Below are 27,020 nucleotides of genomic sequence, written 5' to 3' on the forward strand. Positions count from 1 at the left end.
CTTTAAGAAGCAGCCGTCTAATGACGGCTGCTTCTTAAAGGGATAGAAAGGTAAAAAAATTAAATGTGCATGAGTACATTTCAGTTTGAAATAAACATTTTTGCAATATACTTTCATAAGCAAAAATGCTTCTATTTAATATATAGATATAATTTGCCCCATACAAGTCACTAATGACTGAGATTTGAGGTGTTTTAATACTGGTGTACATGTCTTCACAGGATATGTGTGTATGCTGCAGAAAGATAATAATAATTATCTACAATACATTTTTCAAATTAAATTATTTTGCAAAAAATGCTTCTATTTCCAGTTGAAATGCACCCAAAAGCATTTTATTTTTTACCTTTCTAGCCCTTTCAATCTTGTGTACATCTTATGTGTCAAGCAAAATGTTCTTCTTGATGTTTATGTATGTGTGAACAGGTCCAGACACGGACTTAATAAAAATCATTTCAACTAAATCTTGGGTACATTGGGCATTCAGACCCCTTCATAAATGGGGCTCAATAAAGAACTGGGCCCAGTAATGATCCCTGGAAGACTCCACTAATCCAAATATAACACCGACTGATTCCACTTTATCTATATTTATACTTACTTCCTCAGAGAATTTAATTAGACTAGTTTGACATTAACTATTTCTCATAAATCCATGCTGATTTGAACTCAATCTTGTTTACACAAATATACTCATGAATACAATCCCTTATATAATCCCTTCCTGTATCTTCCACACTATCAAATGTCAGACTTACTTGTCGATAGCTTCCTGGATCAGCCCTGCTTCCCTTTTTAAAAAAGTGGCATCACAACAACTTTACGTCCGTTATGGGGTTCATGTAGTATGTGTTGATGTGTATATTTATTTATCAAATTTTTAAATATCTATTTATACTCTGTTTTTATTTGAGAATACTTTGTCCCAATATATGCTATTTAACGACTTCCTCAAATCACTGAATTTTGCTTTCTTAAAATTAAAGTCTATTTTGAAGCCTATTAACACTACTTATTAAAAGTGATTTAAAAAAAGGAAATTTATGCTTACCTGATAAATTGATTTCTTCTAAGATATGACGAGTCCACTGATTCATCCTTTACTTGTGGGACACTATCCTCCTGCCAACAGGAAGTGGCAAAGAGCACCACAGCAGAGCTACCCACACAGCTCCTCCCTCGACTCCACCCCCCAGTCATTCGACCAAAGGTATAGGAAGAAAAAGGAGAAACTAAAAGGTGCAGAGGTGACTGAAGGTTTAAACAAAAAAATATAATCTGTCTTAAATTGACAGGGCAGGCCGTAGACTCGTCGTATCTTAGAAGAAATCAATTTATCAGGTAAGCATAAATTTTCTTTTCTTCTATAAGATACGACGAGTCCACGGATTCATCCTTTACTTGTGGGATACAATACCAAAGCTATAGGACACGGATAAACGGGAGAGACAAGACAGATACCTAAACAGAAGGCACCACTGCTTGAAGAACTTTTCTCCCAAAAATAGCCTCCGAAGAAGCAAAAGTATCAAATTTTTAAAATTTGGAAAAGGTATGAAGGGAAGACCAAGTCGTAGCTTTACAAATCTGTTCAATAGAAGCATCGTTTTTAAAAGCCCATGTGGAAGCCAACGCTCTAGTAGAATGAGCTGTAATTTTTTCACGAGGCTGCTGTCCAGCAGTCTCGTATGCCAAACGGATGATGCTATTCAGCCAAAAAGAAAGAGCTAGCCGTAGCTTTTTGACCTTTACGCTTACCAGAATAGACAACAAACAGAGAAGATGTTTGACGGAAATCCTTGGTCGCTTGCAAGTAAAACTTCAAGGCACGAACCACGTCCAAGTTATGTAACAGACGCTCCTTCTTAGAAGAAGGGTTAGGACACAGAGAAGGAACAACAATTTCCTGATTAATATTCTTATTTGGAACAACCTTAGGAAGGAATCCAGGTTTAGTACGCAAAACCACCTTATCAGAATGGAATATAAGATAAGGCGAGTCGCATTGTAACGCAGATAGCTCAGAAACTCTGAGCGGAAGGGATAGCAACTAAAAACAGAACTTTCCAAGATAGAAGTTTAATATCTATGGAATGCATGGGTTCAAACGGAACCCCTTGAAGAACATTAAGAACTAAATTCAAACTCCATGGCGGAGCAACAGGTTTAAACACAGGCTTAATTCTAACCAAAGCCTGACAAAACGACTGAACGTCTGGGACATCTGCCAGACGCTTGTGTAGTAAGATTGACAGAGCAAAAATCTGTCCCTTTAAGGAACTAGCTGATAACCCCTTCTCCAATTCTTCTTGGAGAAAGGACAAAATCCTAGGAATCCTGATCTTACTCCATGAGTAGCCTCTGGATTCGCACCAATAAAGATATTTACGCCATATCTTATGGTAAACTTTCCTAGTGACAGGCTTTCAAGCCTGAATCAAGGTATCGATGACCGACTGAGAGAATCCCCGCTTAGATAAAATCAAGCGTTCAATCTCCAGGCAGTCAGCTGCAGAGAAACTAGATTTGGATGTTGGAACGGACCCTGAATGAGAAGGTCCTGTCTCAGTAGCAGTTTACACGGTGGAAGAGATGAAATTTCTACGAGGTTTGCATACCAAGTCCTTCGTGGCCACGCAGGCGCTATCAAGATTACCGAAGCTCTCTCCTGTTTGATTATGGCAATCAGACGAGGTAGGAGAGGAAAAGGAGGAAACACATAAGCCACGTTGAACGACCACGGTACTGCTAGGGCATCTATCAGTACTGCTTGAGGATCCCTAGATCTGGACCAGTAACAAGGAAGTTTGGCATTCTGACGAGATGCCATCAGATCCAATTCCGGTGTGCCCCATTGATGAATCAATTTGCAAACACCTCCGGATGGAGCTCCCACTCCCCCGGATGAAAAGTCTGACGACTTAGAAAATCTGCTTCCCAGTTCTCCACTCCTGGGATATATATTGCTGATAGATGGCAAGAGCGAGTCTCTGGCCATCAAATTATTTTGGAAACCTCTATGATCGCTACAGTCGTGATATTGTCCGACTGGAATCTTATGAATTTGGCCGAAGCCAGCTGAGGCCACGCTTGAAGCGCGTTGAATATCGCTCTCAGTTCCAGAATATTTATTGGTAGTAAGGACTCCTCCTGAGTCCACACACCCTGAGCCTGCAAGAGGCTGGCGTCCGTCATCACTATGACCCATGCTGGCCTGCAGAAGCACATTCCCTGGGACAGATGATCCTGTGACAACCACCAATGAAGAGAATCTCTGGTCTCTAGATCCAGATCTATCCGCTGAGATAAATCCGCATAATCCCCATTCCACTGTCTGAGCATGCACAGCTGCAGTGGTCTGAGATGTAAGCGAGCAAACGGAACTATGTCCATTGCAGCTACCATTAGTCCAATTACCTCCATACACTGAGCCACTGATGGCCGAGGAATGGAATGAAGTGCTCGGCAAGTGGTTAAGATATTTGATTTTCTGACCTCCGACAGAATTTTTTTTATGTCTACCGAGTCTATCAGAGTTCCTAGGAATTGAACTCTTGTCACAGGAACAAGTGAACTCTTTTATGTTCACCTTCCACCCGTGAGTTCTTAGAAAAGCCAACACGATGTCCGTGTGAGATTTGGATAGATGGTAAGTTGACGCCTGAATCAAACTATCGTCCAGATAGGGCGCCACTGCTATGCCCTGCGGCCTTAGAACCGCCAGACGGGACCCTAACACCTTTGTGAAAATTCTGGGAGCTGTGGCCAACCCGAAAGGAAGGGCCACAAACTGGTAATGTTTGTCCAGGAAGGCGAACCTGAGGAACTGGTGATGATCTTTGTGGATAGGAATGTGAAGATACGCATCCTTCAAATCCACGGTGGTCATATATTAACCCTCCTGGATCATTGGTAAAATTGTTCGTATGGTCTCCATCTTGAACGATGGGACTCTGAGAAATTTGTTTAGACTTTTGAGATCTAAAAATCGGTCTGAATGTTCCCTCTTTTTTGGGAACCACAAACAGATTGGAGTAAAACCCCTGCCCTTGTTCTAATTTTGGAACTGGACAGATTACACCCATGGTATATAGGTCTTCTATACAGCGTAAGAACACCTCTCTTTTTGTCTGGTTTACAGACAAACGTGAAAGATGAAATCTCCCCCTTGGAAGAGAATCCTTGAATTCTAGACGATACCCGCTGGGTCACAATTTCTAATGCCCAGGAATCCTGAACGTCTCTTGCCCAAGCCTGAGCGAAGAGAGAAAGTCTGCCCCCTACTAGATATGGTCCCGGATCGGGGGCTGCCCCTTCATGCTGTTTTGGTAGCAGCAGCAGGCTTCTTGGCCTGTTTACCTTTATTCCAGATCTGGTTAGGTCTCCAGACTGACTTGGATTCAGCAAATTTCCCCTCCTGCTTGGAGGCGGATGAGGAAGTAGAGGGACCGCCTTTAAAGTTTAGAAAGGAACGAAAATTATTCTGTTTGGTCCTCATTTTAACCGTCTTATCCTGAGGAAGGGCATGACCTTTACCTCCAGTAATGTCGGAAATTATCTCCTTTAGTTCAGGCCTGAATAGGGTCTTACACTTAAAGGGAATAGCTAAAAGCTTGGATTTAGATGACACATCAGCAGACCATGACTTAAGCCATAACGCTATACTCGCTAAAATGGCAAAGCCTGCATTCTTAGCCACTAATTTAGCCATTTGGAAAGCGGCATCTGTAATAAAAGAATTTGCTAGCTTGAGAGCCTCAATTCTATCCAAAATATCATCTAATGGGGTCTCAACCTTAAGAGACTCCTCTAGAGCCTCAAACCAAAAAGCTGCTGCAGTAGTTACTGGAACAATGCACGCTATAGGTTGCAGAAGAAAATCCTGATGAATAAACAACTTCTTTAGAAGCCCTTCTAATTTTTTATCCATAGGATCTTTGAAAGCACAACTGTCCTCAATAGGTCTAATTGTACGCTTAGCCAGGGTAGAAATAGCTCCCTCCACCTTAGGGACCGTCTGCCACGAATCCCGAATGGTGTCAGATATCGGAAACATTTTCTAAAAAGTAGGAGGGGGAGAAAACGGAATGCCTGGTCTATCCCATTCCTTAGTAACAATGTCCGAAATTCTTCTAGGGACTGGAAAAACATTAGTGTAAGTAGGGACCTCTAGATATTTATCCATTTTACACAGTTTCTCTGGCGGGATGACAATAGGGTCACAATCATCCAGAGACGCTAAGACCTCCCTGAGTAACAAGCGGAGGTGTTCAAGCTTAAACTTAAAGGCCGTCACATCTGAGTCTGTTTGAGGGAACATCTTTCCTGAATCAGAAAGCTCTCCCTCAGACAGCAATTCCCCCACCCCCAAATCAGAACACTGTGAAGGTACATCGGAGATGGCCAATAAAGCATCAGAGGGCTCAACATTTACTCTAATACCTGACCTGCTGCGCTTACCCTGTAATCCTGGCAGTTTAGATAATACCTCTGTAAGGGTAGTAGACATAACTGCAGCCACATCTTGCAGGATGAAAGAATTAGACGCATTAGAATTACTTGGCGTCGCTTGGGCAGGCGTTAAAGGTTGTGACACCTGGGGAGAAGTATATGGCATAACCTGATTCTCTTCTGACTGAGAATCATCCTGAGACATACTTTTATCAGCTAAAATATGTTCTTTGTAATGTAAGGCCCTTTCAGTACATGAGCTTTGGCTTTCCTCAATGTCAGACATGTTAAAACAGGCTAGTAATGACCACAAACAGGCTTGAAAACACTTTATTTTGTGAAAAAAATAACAATCTGAAAAAACTGTACTGCGCCTTTAAGAGAAAAAAAGCATACAATTTTTCCAAAACTGCTTTAAAACTATAAAATTATATACATTTTATGATAAATGTATCCCAACTTGCCAGCTAAGATTGCACCACAAGAAAAGGAATACTTAACCCTTAAGGACAAAAAACACGTTATACCAAAAACGTTATAATTAAGCAAACAAACCCCCTGCACCTCGCCACAGCCCTGCTGTGGCGCCTACCTGCCCTCAGGGGTCTGCAAAATCGGATTAACCCTTCGATTAGGCCCAAACGTTCCTGAAAGGCCCACTGGAGCTGGAGCTTGCTGTTTGCATGGGGAATACAACTGCGCAACTGAGGCACGAAAATAGGCCCCGCCCATCTACCTCGATGTCTCACAGCCTTAAACAATAACCGCACCAGAGCAGTCTAAAAACCTAGCCATGCGGGTTCATATACCCAAGTCTAAATGAAGCCATGTGTACCCTCCATTGCCAAAATAAATGAAAACATTTGTTTTACAGCCCAACATACAGGTCCAGTAATTACCCTTCTCTATACATTAGGATTATTGCTTACCCCTTCCCTCATGGGGATACTGTCAGCCAATTCTGAAATAACACCGTCTCTCCAGAAAAAAATGACTGAACATACCTCAATGCTTGTAGCATGAAAAACGTTCCTCACACTGAAGTTTCTTAAGTACTCCTCAGCCATTCTGTGGGAACTACTCTGGATCTTAGTGACAACTGCTAAGATCATCAGTCTCCAGGCAGAAATCTTCATCCATCTGCTGCCTGGGAAAAAATAGCACTCACCGGTACCATTTAAAATAAAAAAGTCTTGCTTGAAGAAAATAAAAACTATCATTTTATCACCTCTTTCACTTTACCCTTCCTATCACTTAGAGTAGGCAAAGAGAATGACTGGGGAGGAGCTGCGTGGGCAGCTCTGCTGTGGTGCTCTTTGCCACTTCCTGTTGGCAGGAGGATAGTGTCCCACAAGTAAAGGATGAATCTGTGGACTCGTCGTATCTTATAGAAGAAAATAACCATGTTATGATCACGGTTTCTCAAATGTTCTTTCACATACATACATACATATATATATACACATACAAACATACACACACACACAAAAATGGTGGAGATAAAAGTCTGAGATTAAAATCCTCCATTTCTCAAAAGTAAAATCAATATAAATTGTTGCATAGGAAATTAGCACATCTAGGCAAGTAACCCCGCTTGCTTTTACCCAGTAACACTCCATATACACTGTTACTAATGCACAAGAGGATTCTGGGTAAAATATGCAAATTAGATATCCAACATCTCCGATTTTTTGCTTCATACAGTGATTCCCTAATAGGGAGAATGCAGCAATACAGAAATCAACACTAGACAGCCTGTTTTGTTCTTGTTAGAACTATTCAGTAGCAGATAGATTTCTGCTTAGGTAAAGCTCATTTCAAGGTTAAAATCAAAATTCATTAAAATTAAGGTGGAGATAAAAGTCTGAGATTAAAATCGTCCATGTCTCAAAAGTAAATAAATATAAATTGTTGCATAGGAAATTATCTTGATTTTAACCCTAAAATGAGCTTTACCTAAATAACAATCAGAAATCTGCTACTGAAGAGTTCTAACAAGTACGAAACAGGCTGTCTAGTGGTGATTTCTGTGTTGCTGCATTCTCCCCATTAGGGAATCACTGTGTTTACACAGTATGAAGCAAAAAATCTGAGATGTTGGATATCTAATTTGCATATCTTACCTATAATCCTCTTGTGCATTAGTAACGGTGTGTTACTGGTTAAAAGCAAGCAGGGTTACTTGCCTAGATGTGCTAATTTCCTATGCAACAATTTATATTGATAGATTATATATATATATATATATATATATATATATATATAATTCAAAAGCACTAAATCCAGTTTTATTTCTAGTTGGCTCCTCTATAAAAAAAAATTGACATAAAAAGGTATATTTAAAAAAAAAAAAAAAAAAAAAAATCTATGTCCCTTAGTTGTATTGCTAGTTTTGTTGTCCCAATTTATTTTGGGATAGTAAAAATCTCCCAAAATTTCAGTACTGTTATTATTAGCAGTCTTTCCTATTTGCATTAGTAGTTGAGTTTCTTCCACATCACTAATGCTGGGGGGGCTTGTAGAATGTTCCTAATAACATTTTTTTAGAATTTTTTTCTAGTATTTCAACCCACAGTGCTTCTACATTATCTGTATCATCAGAAATAACTTTACTTATTGTAGGTTAAAGGTCAAGTTTAATATACATGTAAAATTCCTTCTCCCCTTATATTTTATTTTTCTTAATTTTCCCTACTTCTAAGGTATACAAATTTATGTTGAGCCATTGGTGAAGCTCACATCATGCCAGGACAGTTTAAATTTAAAAAATAAAATAAAATATGTTTTACAAAGGGAGAGGTTTTCATACCTTCTTCATTAAAGAATTTCTCTACTGGACCCACAAACTGATTGATCTCTTCTAATTCATCCTTACTGATCTCTGGATATGGAAATACTTCCTCCTGGGGAAAAAAATGGCCACAGACTAATCAGACTTGATTATTAATTGACTAGATTATTAGAATGTACTTTATGTATTAGACTAAAACAGCCGAATAAAAAGAACAATACAGTGAAGCATTCCAATAACAAAATGTACAATGTTTAGAATACATTTATATTCCATGCTTAAAAACTATTTCATTTCTTGTCAGGCTTAGAAAGGTGTGTCACTGCGCACATACAGAACTGTGGAAGTTAAAAATACGAGTTGGCTGTTCCACTGCAGGATGTAGATTTTGGTGCCAAATTACAAAATAAAAATACATTAATATGTATGTATGTATGTAGATAGGTATGGCTAAGAGGCAATAGGTGACTTGAAACATTGTCTCTGTTACTCCCTTGGACCATGAGAGAAAATAAAATGCAATGTTATTTTAAAAAGGTGGAATCACTTTCTCTTGTAGAACTGTGGGAGTTGTCGTCATTAACAACCCCTGAACAATTGATACCTAGGCCCTATTTATTAGGCTACAGTTACACAAGTTTTCCATCTAAGGAACCTGGCCATCCCAGTTCAGGACGAGCATGCAGCATTTTCTGTACGCATTTATCATTTCACAACCATTCCCTGTGCAGCCCCACCCCTGTTCTTGCACAACCAATTACAAGAGAGCATTGCTTGTTAATAATCCCAGAAAAATAAGGTGTTGTAGATATTTGAAAGTATCGGTCCAAGTGTTCTTCTCAGTACCTATTTAGGCTGTGTGCACTGGCGTGGCACCCGGAGAGTTCAGCTTGCTCCTACTTTGGAAACAGTGAGTCTCCTGAAGGTCGCATCCCCAGCAGATGAGGCTAACCAATAGCGGATAACAGAACTATTAAGGAGGTATTCGGTAAGACAAGTACATTAGAACTTTGGTGATGCATTTTTATATTTACACATAAGTGTCTTATCATGCACTGATTATTTTCATATTAAATTAACACGTTTAGAGCAGCGTTTGCGCTCTGTTTGTTGCTTTTCTGTTAACAGTACCTATTTAGGGCCAGATTAATAGTGGAGCGCTAAAAATTGCTTTCATGAAAGCGATATTTGTGCTTCACTGTGCATTACCAGCGCACGCTAATGTGCGCTGGTATTACAAGTTCACAGCAATGTATTGTGCTCATTGTGAGTTCACAGGGAAGCGTTGTGCTCATGAGAGCGTGCTTCCATAGGCTCCTATAGAAGCCTCGTTCTGATGCTGTCAGAGACGGCATCAGAACTTCAGCGCAGCGAAGGGCGTAAGTAGCGCAGCAATTTTAAGTATATATATGCATATATAATTATGTGTTAATATGTGTATACAAACACACGTATTAACATAATATATTGTGGCCGGACTGTTATGAACATTTGTCAAATGGATAATCCGAAAGAAAAACAGAATTTATGTTTACCTGATAAATTTCTTTCTCCTACGGTGTATCCGGTCCATGGCTTCATCCTTACTTGCGGGATATTCTCTTCCCCTACAGGAAGTGGCAAAGAGAGCACACAGCAGAGCTGTCCATATAGCTCCCCTCAGGCTCCGCCCCCCCCAGTCATTCGACCAACGGTTAGGAGAAAAAGGAGAACCATAAGGTGCAGTGGTGACTGTAGTTTACAAAGAATAAATTTAAACCTGACCAAAATGCCAGGGCGGGCCGTGGAACGGATACACCGTAGGAGAAAACATAATTTATGTAAGAACTTACCTGATAAATTAATTTCTTTCATATTAGCAAGAGTCCATGAGCTAGTGACGTATGGGATATACATTCCTACCAGGAGGGGCAAAGTTTCCCAAACCTCAAAATGCCTATAAATACACCCCTCACCACACCCACAAATCAGTTTAACGAATAGCCAAGAAGTGGGGTGATAAGAAAAAAAGTGCGAAAGCATAAAAAATAAGGAATTGGAATAATTGTGCTTTATACAAAAAAATCATAACCACCACAAAAAAGGGTGGGCCTCATGGACTCTTGCTAATATGAAAGAAATTAATTTATCAGGTAAGTTCTTACATAAATTATGTTTTCTTTCATGTAATTAGCAAGAGTCCATGAGCTAGTGACGTATGGGATAATGACTACCCAAGATGTGGATCTTCCACGCAAGAGTCACTAGAGAGGGAGGAATAATATAAAGACAGCCAATTCCGCTGAAAATAATCCACACCCAAAATAAAGTTTAAATCTTATAATGAAAAAAACTGAAATTATAAGCAGAAGAATCAAACTGAAACAGCTGCCTGAAGTACTTTTCTACCAAAAACTGCTTCAGAAGAAGAAAACACATCAAAATGGTAGAATTTAGTAAAAGTATGCAAAGAAGACCAAGTTGCTGCTTTGCAAATCTGATCAACAGAAGCTTCATTCCTAAAAGCCCAGGAAGTAGAAACTGACCTAGTAGAATGAGCTGTAATCCTTTGAGGCGGAGTTTTACCCGACTCGACATAAGCATGATGAATTAAAGATTTCAACCAAGATGCCAAAGAAATGGCAGAGGCCTTCTGACCTTTCCTAGAACCGGAAAAGATAACAAAAAGACTAGAAGTCTTTCGAAAATTCTTAGTAGCTTCAACATAATATTTCAAAGCTCTAACTACATCCAAAGAATGCAATGATTTCTCCTTAGAATTTTTAGGATTAGGACATAATGAAGGAACCACAATTTCTCTACTAATGTTGTTAGAATTCACAACCTTAGGTAAGAATTGAAAAGAAGTTCGCAATACCGCCTTATCCTGATGAAAAATCAGAAAAGGAGACTCACAAGAAAGAGCAGATAATTCAGAAACTCTTCTAGCAGAAGAGATGGCAAAAAGAAACAAAACTTTCCAAGAAAGTAATTTAATGTCCAATGAATGCAAAGGTTCAAATGGAGGAGCTTGAAGAGCCCCCAGAACCAAATTCAAACTCCAAGGAGGAGAAATTGACTTAATGATAGTTTTTCTACGAACCAAAGCTTGTACAAAACAATGAATATCAGGAAGATTAGCAATCTTTCTGTGAAAAAGAACAGAAAGAGCAGAGATTTGTCCTTTCAAGGAACTTGCAGACAAACCTTTATCCAAACCATCCTGAAGAAACTGTAAAATTCTCGGAATTCTAAAAGAATGCCAGGAAAAATTATGAGAAAGACACCAAGAAATGTAAGTCTTCCAGACTCTATAATATATCTTCCTAGATACAGATTTACGAGCCTGTAACATAGTATTAATCACAGAGTCAGAGAAACCTCTTTTGACTAAGAATCAAGCGTTCAATCTCCATACCTTTAAATTTAAGGATTTGAGATCCTGATGGAAAAAAGGACCTTGCGACAGAAGATCTGGTCTTAACGGAAGAGTCCACGGTTGGCAAGTGGCCATCCAGACAAGATCCGCATACCAAAACCTGTGAGGCCATGCTGGAGCCACCAGCAGAACAAACGAGCATTCCTTCAGAATCTTGGAGATTACTATTGGAAGAAGAACTAGAGGCGGAAAGATATAGGCAGGATGATACTTCCAAGGAAGTGACAATGCATCCACTGCTTCCGCTTGAGGATCCCTGGATCTGGACAGATACCTGGGAAGTTTCTTGTTTAGATGAGAAGCCATCAGAACTATTTCTGGAAGTCCCCACATTTGAACAATCTGAAGAAATACCTCTGGGTGAAGAGACCATTCGCCCGGATGTAACGTTTGGCGGCTGAGATAATCCGCTTCCCAATTGTCTATACCTGGGATATAAACCGCAGAAATTAGACAGGAGCTGGATTCCGCCCAAACCAGAATTCGAGATACTTCTTTCATAGCCAGAGGACTGTGAGTCCCTCCTTGATGATTGATATATGCCACAGTTGTGACATTGTCTGTCTGAAAACAAATGAACGATTCTCTCTTTAGAAGAGGCCATGACTGAAGAGCTCTGAAAATTGCACGGAGTTCCAAAATATTGATTGGTAATCTCACCTCCTGAGATTCCCAAACTCCTTGTGATGTCAGAGACCCCCAAACTGCTCCCCAACCTGTCAGACTTGCATCTGTTGAAATCACAGTCCAGGTTGGAAGAACAAAAGAAGCCCCCTGAACTAAACGTTGGTGATCCGTCCACCACGTCAGAGAGTGTCGTACAAATGGTTTTAAAGATATCAATTGATGTATCTTTGTGAAATCCCTGCACCACTGGTTCAGCATACAGAGCTGAAGAGGTCGCATGTGAAAACGAGCAAAGGGGAACGCGTCCGATGCAGCAGTCATAAGACCTAGAATTTCCATGCATAAGGCTACCGAAGGGAATGATTGAGACTGAAGGTTTCGACAGGCTGAAACCAATTTTAGACGTCTCTTGTCTGTCAGAGACAGAGTCATGGACACTGAATCTATCTGGAAACCTAAAAAGGTTACCCTTGTCTGAGGAATCAATGAACTTTTTGGCAAATTGATCCTCCAACCATGATCTCGAAGAAACAATACGAGTCGATTCGTATGAGATTCTGCTAAATGTGAAGACTGAGCAAGTACCAAGATATCGTCCAAATAAGGAAAAACCACAATACCCTGTTCTCTGATTACAGACAGAAGGGCACCGAGAACTTTTGTAAAAATCCTTGGAGCTGTTGCTAGGCCAAACGGCAGAGCCACAAATTGGTAATGCTTGTCTAGAAAAGAGAATCTCAGAAACTGATAGTGATCTGGATGAATCGGAATATGCAGGTATGCATCCTGTAAATCTATTGTGGACATATAATGCCCTTGCTGAACAAAAGGCAGGATAGTCCTTATAGTTACCATCTTGAATGTTTGTATCCTTACATAACGATTCAATATTTTTAGATCCAGAACTGGTCTGAAGGAATTCTCCTTCTTTGGTACAATGAAGAGATTTGAATAAAACCCCAGTCCTTGTTCCAGGACTGGAACTGGCATAATTACTCCAGCCAACTCTAGATCTGAAACACATTTCAGAAATGCTTGAGCCTTCGCTGGATTTACTGGGACACGGGAAAGAAAAAATCTCTTTGCAGGAGGCCTTATTTTGAAGTCAATTCTGTACCCTTCTGAAACAATGTTCTGAATCCAAAGATTGTGAATTGAATTGATCCAAATTTCTTTGAAAAAACGTAATCTGCCCCCTACCAGCTGAGCTGGAATGAGGGCCGCACCTTCATGTGGACTTGGGAGCTGGCTTTGGTTTTCTAAAAGGCTTGGATTTATTCCAGACTGGAGATGGTTTCCAAACTGATACCGCTCCTGAGGATGAAGGATCAGGCTTTTGTTCCTTATTGTGACGAAAGGAACAAAAACGATTATTAGACCTAAATTTACCTTTAGATTTTTTATCCTGTGGTAAAAAAGTTCCTTTCCCTCCAGTAACAGTTGAGATAATAGAATCCAACTGAGAACCAAATAATGTATTACCCTGGAAAGAAAGGGAAAGCAAAGTTGACTTAGAAGACATATCAGCATTCCAAGTTTTAAGCCATAAAGCTCTTCTAGCTAAAATAGCTAGAGACATATACCTGACATCAACTCTAATGATATCAAAGATGGCATCACAAATAAAGTTATTAGCATGTTGAAGAAGATTAACAATGCTATGAGAATTATGATCTGTTACTTGTTGCGCTAAAGCTTCTAACCAAAAAGTTGAAGCTGCAGCAACATCCGCTAAAGATATAGCAGGTCTAAGAAGATTACCTGAACATAAGTAAGCTTTTCTTAGAAAGGATTCAATCTTCCTATCTAAAGGATCCTTAAAGGAAGTACTATCTGCCGTAGGAATAGTAGTACGTTTAGCAAGAGTAGAGATAGCCCCATCAACTTTAGGGATTTTGTCCCAAAACTCTAATCTGTCAGATGGCACAGGATATAATTGCTTAAAACGTTTAGAAGGAGTAAATGAATTACCCAAATTATTCAATTCCCTGGAGATTACTTCAGAAATAGCATCAGGGACAGGAAAAACCTCTGGAATAACTACAGGAGATTTAAAAACCTTATTTAAACGTTTAGATTTAGTTTCAAGAGGACAAGAATTCTCTATTTCTAATGCAATTAAGACCTCTTTAAGTAAAGAACGAATAAATTCCATTTTAAATAAATATGAAGATTTATCAGCATCAACCTCTGAGACAGAATCCTCTGAACCAGAGGAACCACTATCAGAATCAGAATGATGATGTTCATTTAAAAATTCATCTGAAAAATGAGAAGTTTTAAAAGACCTTTTACGTTTACTAGTAGGAGGAATAACAGACATAGCCTTCTTAATGGATTTAGACACAAAATCTCTTATGTTAACAGGAACACTAGTATTAGATGTTGATGGAACAACAACAGGTAATGTAGTATTACTAAAGGAAATATTATCTGCATTAACAAGCTTGTCATGACATTCATTACAAACAACAGCTGGAGGAACAGATACCACAAGTTTACAGCAGATACACTTAACTCTGGTAGATCCAGCACCAGGCAGTGATTTTCCAGTAGTATCTTCTGACTCAGGGTCAATCTGGGACATCTTGCAATATGTAATAGAAAAAACAACATATAAAGCAAAATTGATCAAATTCCTTAAATGACAGTTTCAGTAATGGGAAAAAAAAGCCAGTGAGCAAGCTTCTAGCAACCAGAAGCAATAAATAATGAGACTTAAATAATATGGAGACAATAATGACGCCCATATTTTTTAGCGCCAAAAAAGACGCCCACATTATTTGGCGCCTAAATGCTCTTGGCGCCAAAAATGACGCCACATCCGGCATTTTCAGCCCCCGCGAGCCTAACAGCCCACAGGAAAAAAGTCAATTTTAAGGTAAGAAAAAAATGATAAATTCAGCATTATCCCAAATATGAAACTGACTGTCTGAAAATAAGGAACGTTTAACATCCTGAGTCAAGGCAAATAAATGTTTGAATACATATATTTAGAACTTTATATAAAAGTGCCCAACCATAGCTTAGAGTGTCACAGAAAATAAGACTTACTTACCCCAGGACACTCATCTACACGTAGTAGAAAGCCAAACCAGTACTGAAACGAGAATCAGTAGAGGTAATGGTATATATAAGAGTATATCGTCGATCTGAAAAGGGAGGTAAGAGATGAATCTCTACGACCGATAACAGAGAACCTATGAAATAGACCCCGTAGAAGGAGATCATTGAATTCAAATAGGCAATACTCTCCTCACATCCCTCTGACATTCACTGCACGCTGAGAGGAAAACCGGGCCCCAACCTGCTGCGGAGCGCATATCAACGTAGAATCTAGCACAAACTTAATTCACCACCTCCACGTACGTCACTAGCTCATGGACTCTTGCTAATTACATGAAACAAAGAAATTTATCAGGTAAACATAAATTCTGTTTTCTCCTACATTGGTGTATCCGGTCCACGGCTTCATCCTTACTTGTGGGAACCAATACCAAAGCTTTAGGACACGTATGAAGGGAGGGAACAAGTCAGGTAACCTAAATGGAAGGCACCACTGCTTGCAAAACCTCTCTCCCAAAAATAGCCTCCGAAGAAGCAAAAGTAATGAATTTGTAAAATTTGGCAAACGTATGCAGTGAAGACCAAGTCGCTGCCTTACAAATCTGTTCAACAGAAGCCTCATTCTTGGAAGCCCATGTGGAAGCCACAGCTCTAGTAGAGTGAGCTGTAATTCGTTCAGGAGGCTGCCTTCCAGCAGTCTCATAAGCCAACCGGATGATGCTTTTCAGCCAGAAAGACAGAGAGGTCGCAGTCGCCTTTTGACTTCTCCTCTTGCCAGAATAGACGACAAACAAGGACGATGTTTGTCTGAAGTCTTTAGTTGCTTTTAGATAAAACTTTAAAGCACGAACCCCATCAAGATGGTGTAACAGACGTTCCTTGTTAGAAACTGGATTAGGACACAGAGAAGGAACAACTATTTCCTGGCTGATATTCTTATTGGAAACCACTTTAGGAAGAAAACCAGGTTTGGTACGTAAAACGACCTTATCTGTATGAAACACCAGATAGGGTGAATTACACTGCAAAGCAGACAATTCAGAAACTCTTCTAGCAGAAGAAATAGCTACAAAAAAACAAAACTTTCCAAGATAGTAACTTAATATCTATGGAATGTAGAGGTTCAAACGGAACCTCTTGAAGAACTGAAATAACTAAATTTAGACTCCATGGAGGAGCCACAGGTCTGTAGACAGGCTTGATTCTGACTAAAGCCTGTACAAACCCTGAATATCTGGCATGGCTGCCAGACGCTTGTGTAACCAAACAGACAGAGCAGATATCTGTCCCTTAAAAGAACTAGCTGACAGACCTTTCTCCAATCCTTCTTGGAGAAAAGATAGTATCCTTGGAATCCTAATCTTACTCCATGAGTAACCCTTGGATTCGCACCAGCAAAGATATTTCCGCCATATCTTATGGTAAATTTTCCTGGTGACAGGCTTTCTAGCCTGGATCAGAGTATCTATAACTGATTCCGAAACCCCACGTGTAGCTAGAATCAAGCGTTCAATCTCCAAGCAGTCAGTTGCAGAGAAACTAGGTTTTGTATGTTCGAATCGACCTTGAATTAGAAGGTCCTGCCTCAAAGGCAGCTTCCATGGTGGAACCGATGACATATTCACCAGGTCTGCATACCAAGTCCTGCGTGGCCATGCAGGAGCTATTAGAATTAGCGAAGCTGGCGTTGGTCGTGACAATGATCCACTTCGGTCTTCGGAAACTCATTCCCTGGGACAGGTGATCCTGAGACAACCACCAGAGGAGTGAGTCTCTGGTTTGCTGGTCCATCTGAATCCAGGGAGAAAAATCTGCATAATCCCCATTTCATTGTTTGAGCATGCACAGTTGCAATGGTCTTAAATGAATTTGAGCAAAAGGAACCACGTCCATTGCCGCAACCATTAGTCCTGTTACCTCCATGCACTGAGCTATGGAGGGTTGAGGAATGGATTGAAGAACTCGACAAGTGTTCAAAAGTTTTAGTTTCCTGACCTCTGTCAGAAAGATTTTCATTTCTACCGAGTCTATTATTGTTCCCAGGAAGGGAACCCTTGTTGAACGGGGACAGAGAACTTTTTTCTATGTTCACCTTCCACCCGTGAGACCTTAGAAAGGCTAGAACAATGTCCGTATGAGCCCTTGCTTTGTGAAAAGACGACGCCTGTATTAAATGTCATCTAGTTAAGGTGCTACTGCAATGCCCCTTGGCCTTAGCACCGCTAGAAGGGACCCTAGCACCTTTGTGAAAATTCTCGAAGCAGTGGCCAATCCGAAGGGAAGAGCCACGAACTGGTAATCCGAATGGTTTCCATTTGGAATGATGGAACTCTGAGTAATTGGTCTAGGATCTTTAAATCCAGAATTGGCCTGAAAGTTCCTTCCTTTTTGGGAACTACAAACAGGTTTGAGTAAAATCCCAGTCCTTGATAGAAGAAATAAAAAACTACAACTAACACCACATACTCTTTACCACCCCCGTGGAGATGCTACTTGTTCAGAGCGGCAAAGAGAATGACGGGGGGACGGAGCCTGAGGGGAGCTATATGGACAGCTCTGCTGTCTGCTCTCTTTGCCACTTCCTGTAGGGGAAGAGAATATCCCGCAAGTAAGGATGAAGCCGTGGACCGGATACACCAATGTAGGAGAAATCACAGTTTTAGCTGAAATGTTTAGTTTTCTCACTAAAACGTTTTTAATAGTGGACTAGGTATAAAATATTAATAAACATGATGACATTTATTAAAAATAATGTTTTATTTTATTAACAACAAGAACATATATATTAAAAGATTGCCCTCTATTGGAATTTTTGGTAATCAAATGAAAAAAACGATAGCGAGAGAGACAAAAACTAGAATATCTGAGAAAGGTTGTGTGTGTGTGTGTGTGTGTGTGTGTGTGTGTGTGTGTGTGTGTGTGTGTGTGTGTATGTATGTATGTATGTATGTATGTATGTATGTATGTATGTATGTGGTGTTGCACTATCCTTTCCATATTTGTGTTCCCTTATCTATGTATTCTACATCACGGATTACTGGGAGCTGAGTGAATTACCAAGCAAACTAGAAGGAGGGAGAAAGAAATCTCTACCATACTAAAGAAGCAGGAAAGCAGTGTTTCTAACCACACTAAAGAGGCAGAGAAGCAGCGGTTCCAGATTGCTGAGGGACAACTGTATTTACTAAAGACGCTTCCCACTTACCTCATAGGATTGAGGTTACATCTAGTAAGTGGGCATCTATTTACAACATTAGGATTAGACATAAAACTATTATTTATTCTACATAATCTACTTGAACGTTGGGACTAATAATACCTGTGAACTCTATGAACTTTATGATATCATATCAAATGAACTATTAGTACCTTTAACTGTGCAGGAAAGAACAAAGTTTTTTAGGATATCAAATTGACCTGATTGGTACACCATCCTACTCTTATACATAATATAGTTTGTATATATATTTTTTGATATTACTCATCCAGACACCGCTGGTACAAATACTTGTACTAGATACATTATATATAATAATCTGTATTAAAATACTCTGTTTCTTGCACTACACCTACTATTCTGACACCATTATTAATAATATATTGGTTATTATTCTTATGAACAGTGCGCCTTAATACCACTCTTTCTACCAATTGTTCTCTCTGTAATTGAAATAGGACAGTGCAGGGTGGGGACCCTGCAATTGCCCTCATTTCAGGTATAAGGGCAGCCAGTTCATCCATCCACACTACAAATTATATATTTCTCGGGGGGGACACCTAGCGCTGAATCATCCTTTTCTCTTTCAACACACATACATATATATATATATACATATACATATATATATATATATATATATATATATATATATATATATATATATATATATATATATATATATACACACACACACACACATACATACATGCATATACACACATATACAAAAACTAGAATATCTGATGACAGGAAATGTCCTCAGACAAGCCCCAAAAGCGCAACACAGGAAACTTTGCAACAAGCCTTTTAATCACAACATGTGAAGAAAAATACGGCCTTAACCCATAACGTTTCAGTTCAGCAGCGAACCTTTCTCAATTGGAGCCCATGGAAGGTTTGCAGAGTTTCCTGTGTTGCCTGAGGTTTTCTGGATACACGCTTTACCGTTAAGCCATGTTTGTGTTCTGGATATTCTTCTGCATTTAACTCTATTGCAGTGCACGAGGCTGGTGGGTGGATGGTGTGTGCCACGTTACCTAATTCGAATAGATATATATACACACACGCATATATAAAAACATAATTTATGCTTACCTGATAAATTCCTTTCTCCTGTAGTGTGGTCAGTCCACGGGTCATCATTACTTCTGGGATATTAACTCCTCCCCAACAGGAAGTGCAAGAGGATCACCCAAGCAGAGCTGCTATATAGCTCCTCCCCTCTACGTCACACCCAGTCATTCGACCGAGAACCAACGAGAAAGGAGAAGCTAAAGGGTGCAGTGGTGACTGGAGTATAATTTAAAAATTTAGACCTGCCATAAAAAACAGGGCGGGCCGTGGACTGACCACACTACAGGAGAAAGGAATTTATCAGGTAAGCATAAATTATGTTTTCTCCTGTTAAGTGTGGTCAGTCCACGGGTCATCATTACTTCTGGGATACCAATACCAAAGCTAAAGTACACGGATGACGGGAGGGACAGGCAGGATCTTTATACGGAAGGAACCACTGCCTGAAGAACCTTTCTCCCAAAAACAGCCTCCGAAGAAGCAAAAGTGTCAAATTTGTAAAATTTGGAAAAAGTATGCAGAGAAGACCAAGTTGCAGCCTTGCAAATCTGTTCAACAGAGGCCTCATTCTTAAAGGCCCAAGTGGAAGCCACAGCTCTAGTAGAATGAGCTGTAATTCTTTCAGGAGGCTGCTGTCCAGCAGTCTCATAAGCTAAACGTATTATGCTACGAAGCCAAAAAGAGAGAGAGGTAGCAGAAGCTTTTTGACCTCTCCTCTGTCCAGAATAAACGACAAACAGGGAAGAAGTTTGTCGAAAATCTTTAGTTGCCTGTAAATAAAATTTCAGGGCACGGACTACATCTAGATTGTGTAGAAGTCGTTCCTTCTTTGAAGAAGGATTAGGACACAATGATGGAACAACAATCTCTTGATTGATATTCCTATTAGTGACCACCTTAGGTAAGAACCCAGGTTTAGTACGCAGAACTACCTTGTCTGAATGAAAAATCAAGGAGAATCACAATGTAAGGCCGATAACTCAGAGACTCTTCGAGCTGAGGAAATAGCCATTAAAAACAGAACTTTCCAAGATAACAATTTGATATCAATGGAATGAAGGGGTTCAAACGGAACACCCTGTAAAACGTTAAGAACTAAGTTTAAACTCCATGGTGGAGCAACAGTTTTAAACACAGGCTTAATCCTGGCCAAAGCCTGACAAAAAGCCTGAACGTCTGGAACTTCTGACAGACGCTTGTGTAAAAGGATTGACAGAGCTGAGATCTGTCCCTTTAAGGAACTAGCGGATAAACCCTTTTCTAAACCTTCTTGTAGAAAAGACAATATCCTAGGAATCCTAACCTTACTCCATGAGTAACTCTTGGATTCGCACCAATGTAAGTATTTACGCCATATTTTATGGTAAATCTTTCTGGTAACAGGCTTCCTAGCCTGTATTAAGGTATCAATTACTGACTCAGAAAATCCACGTTTTGATAAAATCAAGCGTTCAATTTCCAAGCAGTCAGCTTCAGAGAAATTAGATTTTGATGTTTGAAAGGACCCTGGATCAGAAGGTCCTGTCTCAGAGGCAGAGACCAAGGTGGACAGGATGACATGTCCACTAGATTTGCATACCAGGTCCTGCGTGGCCACGCGGGCGCTATTAGAATCACCGATGCTCTCTCCTGTTTGATCCTGGCAATCAATTGAGGAAGCATCGGGAAGGGTGGAAACACATAAGCCATCCCGAAGGTCCAAGGTGCTGTCAAAGCATCTACCAGGACCGCGCTCCCGGGTCCCTGGATCTGGACCCGTAACAAGGAAGCTTGGCGTTCTGTCGAGACGCCATGAGATCTATCTTTGGTTTGCCCCAACGTCGAAGTATTTGGGCCAAGACCTCCGGATGAAGTTCCCACTCCCCCGGATGAAAAGTCTGACGACTTAGGAAATCCGCCTCCCAGTTCTCCACTCCCGGGATGTGGATTGCTGACAGGTGGCATCGCTAGGGAGCTTCTTGTCCCTCCTTGATGGTTGATGTAAGCTACAGTCGTGATGTTGTCCGACTGAAACCTGATGAACCCCCGAGTTGTTAACTGGGGCCAAGCCAGAAGGGCATTGAGAACTGCTCTCAATTCCAGAATGTTTATTGGAAGGAGACTCTCCTCCTGAGTCCATGATCCCTGAGCCTTCAGAGAATTCCAGACAGCGCCCCAACCTAGTAGGCTGGCGTCTGTTGTTACAATTGTCCAATCTGGCCTGCTGAATGGCATCCCCCTGGACAGATGTGGCCGAGAAAGCCACCATAGAAGAGAATTTCTGGTCTCTTGATCCAGATTCAGAGTAGGGGACAAATCTGAGTAATCCCCATTCCACTGACTTAGCATGCACAATTGCAGCGGTCTGAGATGTAGGCGTGCAAAGGGTACTATGTCCATTGCCGCTACCATTAAGCCGATTACCTCCATGCATTGAGCCACTGACGGGTGTTGAATGGAATGAATCACACGGCAAGCATTTTGAAGCTTTGTTAACCTGTCTTCTGTCAGGTAGATCTTCATTTCTACAGAATCTATAAGAGTCCCCAAGAAGGGAACTCTTGTGAGTGGAAAGAGAGAACTCTTCTTTTCGTTCACCTTCCACCCATGCGACCTTAGAAATGCCAGTACTAACTCTGTATGAGACTTGGCAGTTTGAAAGCTTGAAGCTTGTATCAGAATGTCGTCTAGGTATGGAGCTACCGAGATTCCCCGCGGTCTTAGTACCGCCAGAAGAGCGCCCAGATCCTTTGTGAAGATTCTTGGAGCCGTAGCCAATCCGAATGGAAGAGCTACAAACTGGTAATGCCTGTCTAGGAAGGCAAACCTTAGATACCGGTAATGATCTTTGTGAATCGGTATGTGAAGGTAAGCGTCCTTTAAATCCACTGTGGTCATGTACTGACCCTTTTGGATCATGGGTAAGATTGTCCGAATAGTTTCCATTTCGAACGATGGAACTCTTAGGAATTTGTTTAGGATCTTTAAATCCAAGATTGGTCTGAAGGTTCCTTCTTTCTTGGGAACCACAAACAGATTTGAGTAAAACCCCTGTCCGTGCTCCGACCGCGGAACCGGGTGGATCACTCCCATTAGTAAGAGATCTTGTACACAGCGTAGAAACGCCTCTTTCTTTATTTGGTCTGTTGACAACCTTGAAAGATGAAATCTCCCTTTTGGGGGAGAGGTTTTGAAGTCCAGAAGATATCCCTGAGATATGATCTCTAAAGCCCAGGGATCCTGGACATCTCTTGCCCAAGCCTGGGCGAAGAGAGAAAGTCTGCCCCCCACTAGATCCGTTCCCGGATCGGGGGCCCTCAATTCATGCTGTCTTAGGGGCAGCAGCAGGTTTTCTGGCCTGCTTGTCCTTGTTCCAGGACTGGTTAGGTCTCCAGCCTTGTCTGTAGCGAGCAACAGCTCCTTCCTGTTTTAGTGCAGAGGAAGTTGATGCTGCTCCTGCCTTGAAATTACGAAAGGAACGAAAATTAGACTGTCTAGCCCTAGGTTTGGCTCTGTCTTGAGGCAGGGCATGGCCTTTACCTCCTGTAATGTCAGCGATAATTTCTTTCAAACCGGGCCCGAATAAGGTCTGCCCTTTGAAAGGTATGTTAAGTAATTTAGATTTAGAAGTAACATCAGCTGACCAGGATTTTAGCCACAGTGCTCTGCGTGCCTGAATGGCGAATCCGGAATTCTTAGCCGTAAGTTTAGTTAAATGTACTACGGCATCTAAAACAAATGAATTAGCTAGCTTAAGGGTTTTAAGCTTATTTGAAATCTCATCTATAGTTATTGAGTCAAGAGTCTCTTCCAGAGACTCGGACCAAAAAGCGGCCGCAGCCGTGACAGACGCAATACATGCAAGGGGTTGCAATATAAAACCTTGTTGAACAAACATTTTCTTAAGGTAACCCTCTAACTTTTTATCCATTGGATCTGAAAAGGCACAGCTATCCTCCACCGGGATAGTGGTACGCTTATCCAGAGTAGAAACCGCTCCCTCCAGCTTAGGGACCGTCTGCCATAAGTCCCGTGTGGTGGCGTCTATTGGAAACATTTTTCTAAATACAGGAGGGGGGAAAAGGGTACACCGGGCCTATCCCACTCCTTAGTAATTATCTCTGTAAGCCTCTTAGGTATAGGAAATACGTCAGTACTCGCCGGTACCGCATAGTATCTATCCAGCCTACATAATTTCTCTGGGATTGCAACAGTGTTACAATCATTCAGAGCCGCTAATACCTCCCCTAGCAGTACACGGAGGTTTTCAAGCTTAAACTTAAAGTTTGAAATGTCTGAATCCACTCTATTGGGATCAGATCCGTCACCTGCAGATTGAAGCTCTCCGTCCTCATGTTCTGCAAATTGTGACGCAGTATCTGACATGGCCCTATTATTATCAGCGCACTCTGTTCTCACCCCAGAGTGATGTCGCTTACCTCTAAGTTCTGGTAATTTAGACAAAACTTCAGTCATAACATTAGCCATGTCCTGTAATGTGATTTGTAATGGCCGCCCTGAAGTACTCGGCGCTACAATATCACGCACCTCCCGAGCGGGAGATGCAGGTACTGACACGTGAGGCAAGTTAGTCGGCATAACTTTCCCCTCGTTGTTTGGTGAATGATGTTCAATTTGTACAGATTGACTTTTATTCAAAGTAGCATCAATGCAATTAGTACATAAATTTCTATTGGGCTCCACCTTGGCTTTAGCACATATAGCACAGAGATATTCCTCTGAGTCAGACATGTTTAACACACTAGCAATTAAACTAGCAAACTTGGAAATACTTTTCAACTCAATTTACAAGTAATATGAAAAACGTACTGTGCCTTTAAGAAGCACAGAAAAAAATTATGACAGTTGAGTAACAATGAACCGGAGAAACTATAAAATCAAATTTTTCCCGGTAAAAACACAATTTAGCAAAGGATTGCCCCCATTAGTAATGGATAACTAACCCTTAAATAGCAGAAAAATGTACAAAATATAAACGTTTTTTATCACAGTCAAAGCACAATCTCACAGGTCTGCTGTGAGTGATTACCTCCCTCAAAATAATTTTTGAAGACCCTTGAGCTCTGTAGAGACGATCCGGATCATGCAGGGAAGAAAACAGACTTGTGACTGAATTTCTGATGCGTAGTTAAAGCGCCAAAATAGGCCCCTCCCCCTCACACACAACAGTGAGGGAAGATCAGTAAACTGTCTTAAATTAAAATAAACGACAGCCAAGTGGAAAAACAGTGCCCAAAACAATTTTTCACCCAGTACCTCAGATAAATAAACGATTTAACATGCCAGCAAAACGTTTAACATCAAATAAAATGAAGTGTCATTAAAAAGCCTGCTGTTAGTCGTTCCCACTGCAAGTTAGGCTAAAAGTTTTATGCATACAGTATTATCCCAGTGAAGTGCCATTCCCCAGAATACTGAAGTGTAAACATATAAACATAACAGCCTGATACCAGTTGCTACTACTGCATTTAAGGCTGAACTTACATTATATCGGTATTGGCAGTATTTTCTCAGTCAATTCCATTCCTCAGAAAATAATATACTGCTACATACCTCTTTGCAGGTGAACCTGCCCGCTGTCCCCTGATCTGAAGTTTACCTCACTCCTCAGAATGGCCGAGAACAGCAAAATGATCTTAACTACGCCGGCTAAAATCATACAAAAAACTCAGGTAGATTCTTCTTCAAATTCTACCTGAGAAGGAACAACACACTCCGGTGCTGTTTTAAAAACATAATTTATGCTTACCTGATAAATTCCTTTCTTCTGTAGTGTGATCAGTCCACGGGTCATCATTACTTCTGGGATATTACTCCTCCCCAACAGGAAGTGCAAGAGGATTCACCCAGCAGAGCTGCATATAGCTCCTCCCCTCTACGTCACTCCCAGTCATTCGACCAAGGACCAACGAGAAAGGAAAAGCCAAGGGTGAAGTGGTGACTGGAGTATAAATTAAAAAATATTTACCTGCCTTAAAAACAGGGCGGGCCGTGGACTGATCACACTACAGAAGAAAGGAATTTATCAGGTAAGCATAAATTATGTTTTCTTCTGTTAAGTGTGATCAGTCCACGGGTCATCATTACTTCTGGGATACCAATACCAAAGCAAAAGTACACGGATGACGGGAGGGATAGGCAGGCTCTTTATACAGAAGGAACCACTGCCTGAAGAACCTTTCTCCCAAAAATAGCCTCCGATGAAGCAAAAGTGTCAAATTTGTAAAATTTGGAAAAAGTATGAAGCGAAGACCAAGTTGCAGCCTTGCAAATCTGTTCAACAGAGGCCTCATTCTTGAAGGCCCAAGTGGAAGCCACAGCTCTAGTAGAATGAGCTGTAATTCTTTCAGGAGGCTGCTGTCCAGCAGTCTCATAAGCTAAACAAATTATGCTACGAAGCCAAAAGGAAAGAGAGGTAGCGGAAGCTTTTTGACCTCTCCTCTGCCCAGAGTAAATGACAAACAGAGAAGACGTTTGTCGAAATTCCTTAGTTGCCTGTAAGTAAAATTTTAGAGCACGGACTACATCCAGGTTGTGCAGTAGACGTTCCTTCTTTGAAGAAGGATTTGGGCATAAAGAAGGAACAACAATCTCTTGATTGATATTCCTGTTGGTAACTACCTTAGGTAAGAACCCAGGTTTAGTACGCAGGACTACCTTATCCGAATGAAAAATCAAATAAGGAGAATCACAATGTAAGGCTGATAATTCAGAGACTCTTCGAGCCGAGGAAATAGCCATTAAAAATAGAACTTTCCAAGATAACAACTTTATATCAATGGAATGAAGGGGTTCAAACGGAACACCCTGTAAAACATTAAGAACAAGGTTTAAACTCCATGGTGGAGCAACAGTTTTAAACAAAGGCTTAATTCTGGCCAAAGCCTGACAAAAAGCCTGGACGTCAGGAACTTCTGACAGACGTTTGTGTAACAGAATGGACAGAGCTGAGATCTGTCCCTTTAATGAACTAGCAGATAAACCCTTTTCTAAACCTTCTTGTAGAAAAGACAATATCCTAGGAATCCTAACCTTACTCCAAGAGTAACCTTTGGATTCACACCAATATAGGTATTTACGCCATATCTTATGGTAAATCTTTCTGGTAACAGGTTTCCTAGCCTGTATTAAGGTATCAATAACTGACTCAGAAAATCCACGTCTTGATAAAATCAAGCGTTCAATTTCCAAGCAGTCAGCTTCAGAGAAGTTAGATTTTGATGTTTGAAGGGACCCTGTATCAGAAGGTCCTGTTTCAGAGGTAGAGACCAAGGTGGACAGGATGACATGTCCACCAGGTCTGCATACCAAGTCCTGCGTGGCCACGCAGGTGCTATTAGAATCACTGATGCTCTCTCTTGTTTGATTCTGGC

General features: G+C 40.7%; 1 protein-coding gene across 1 annotated transcript in view; it reads right to left on the reverse strand.

The window, feature by feature from the left end:
* ACAD9 (acyl-CoA dehydrogenase family member 9) overlaps window positions 1-27,020 on the reverse strand; it is an 816,466-nt gene that overhangs the window by 659,854 nt on the left and 129,592 nt on the right. Inside the window, exon 2 of the mRNA XM_053721049.1 lies at window positions 8,261-8,354. Coding sequence (XP_053577024.1) covers window positions 8,261-8,354 — 94 coding nt within the window. The remainder of the gene's footprint in view (window positions 1-8,260; window positions 8,355-27,020) is intronic.

This window comes from Bombina bombina, chromosome 7 (assembly GCF_027579735.1).
Source record: "Bombina bombina isolate aBomBom1 chromosome 7, aBomBom1.pri, whole genome shotgun sequence".
Classification (NCBI taxonomy): Eukaryota; Metazoa; Chordata; class Amphibia; order Anura; family Bombinatoridae; genus Bombina; species Bombina bombina.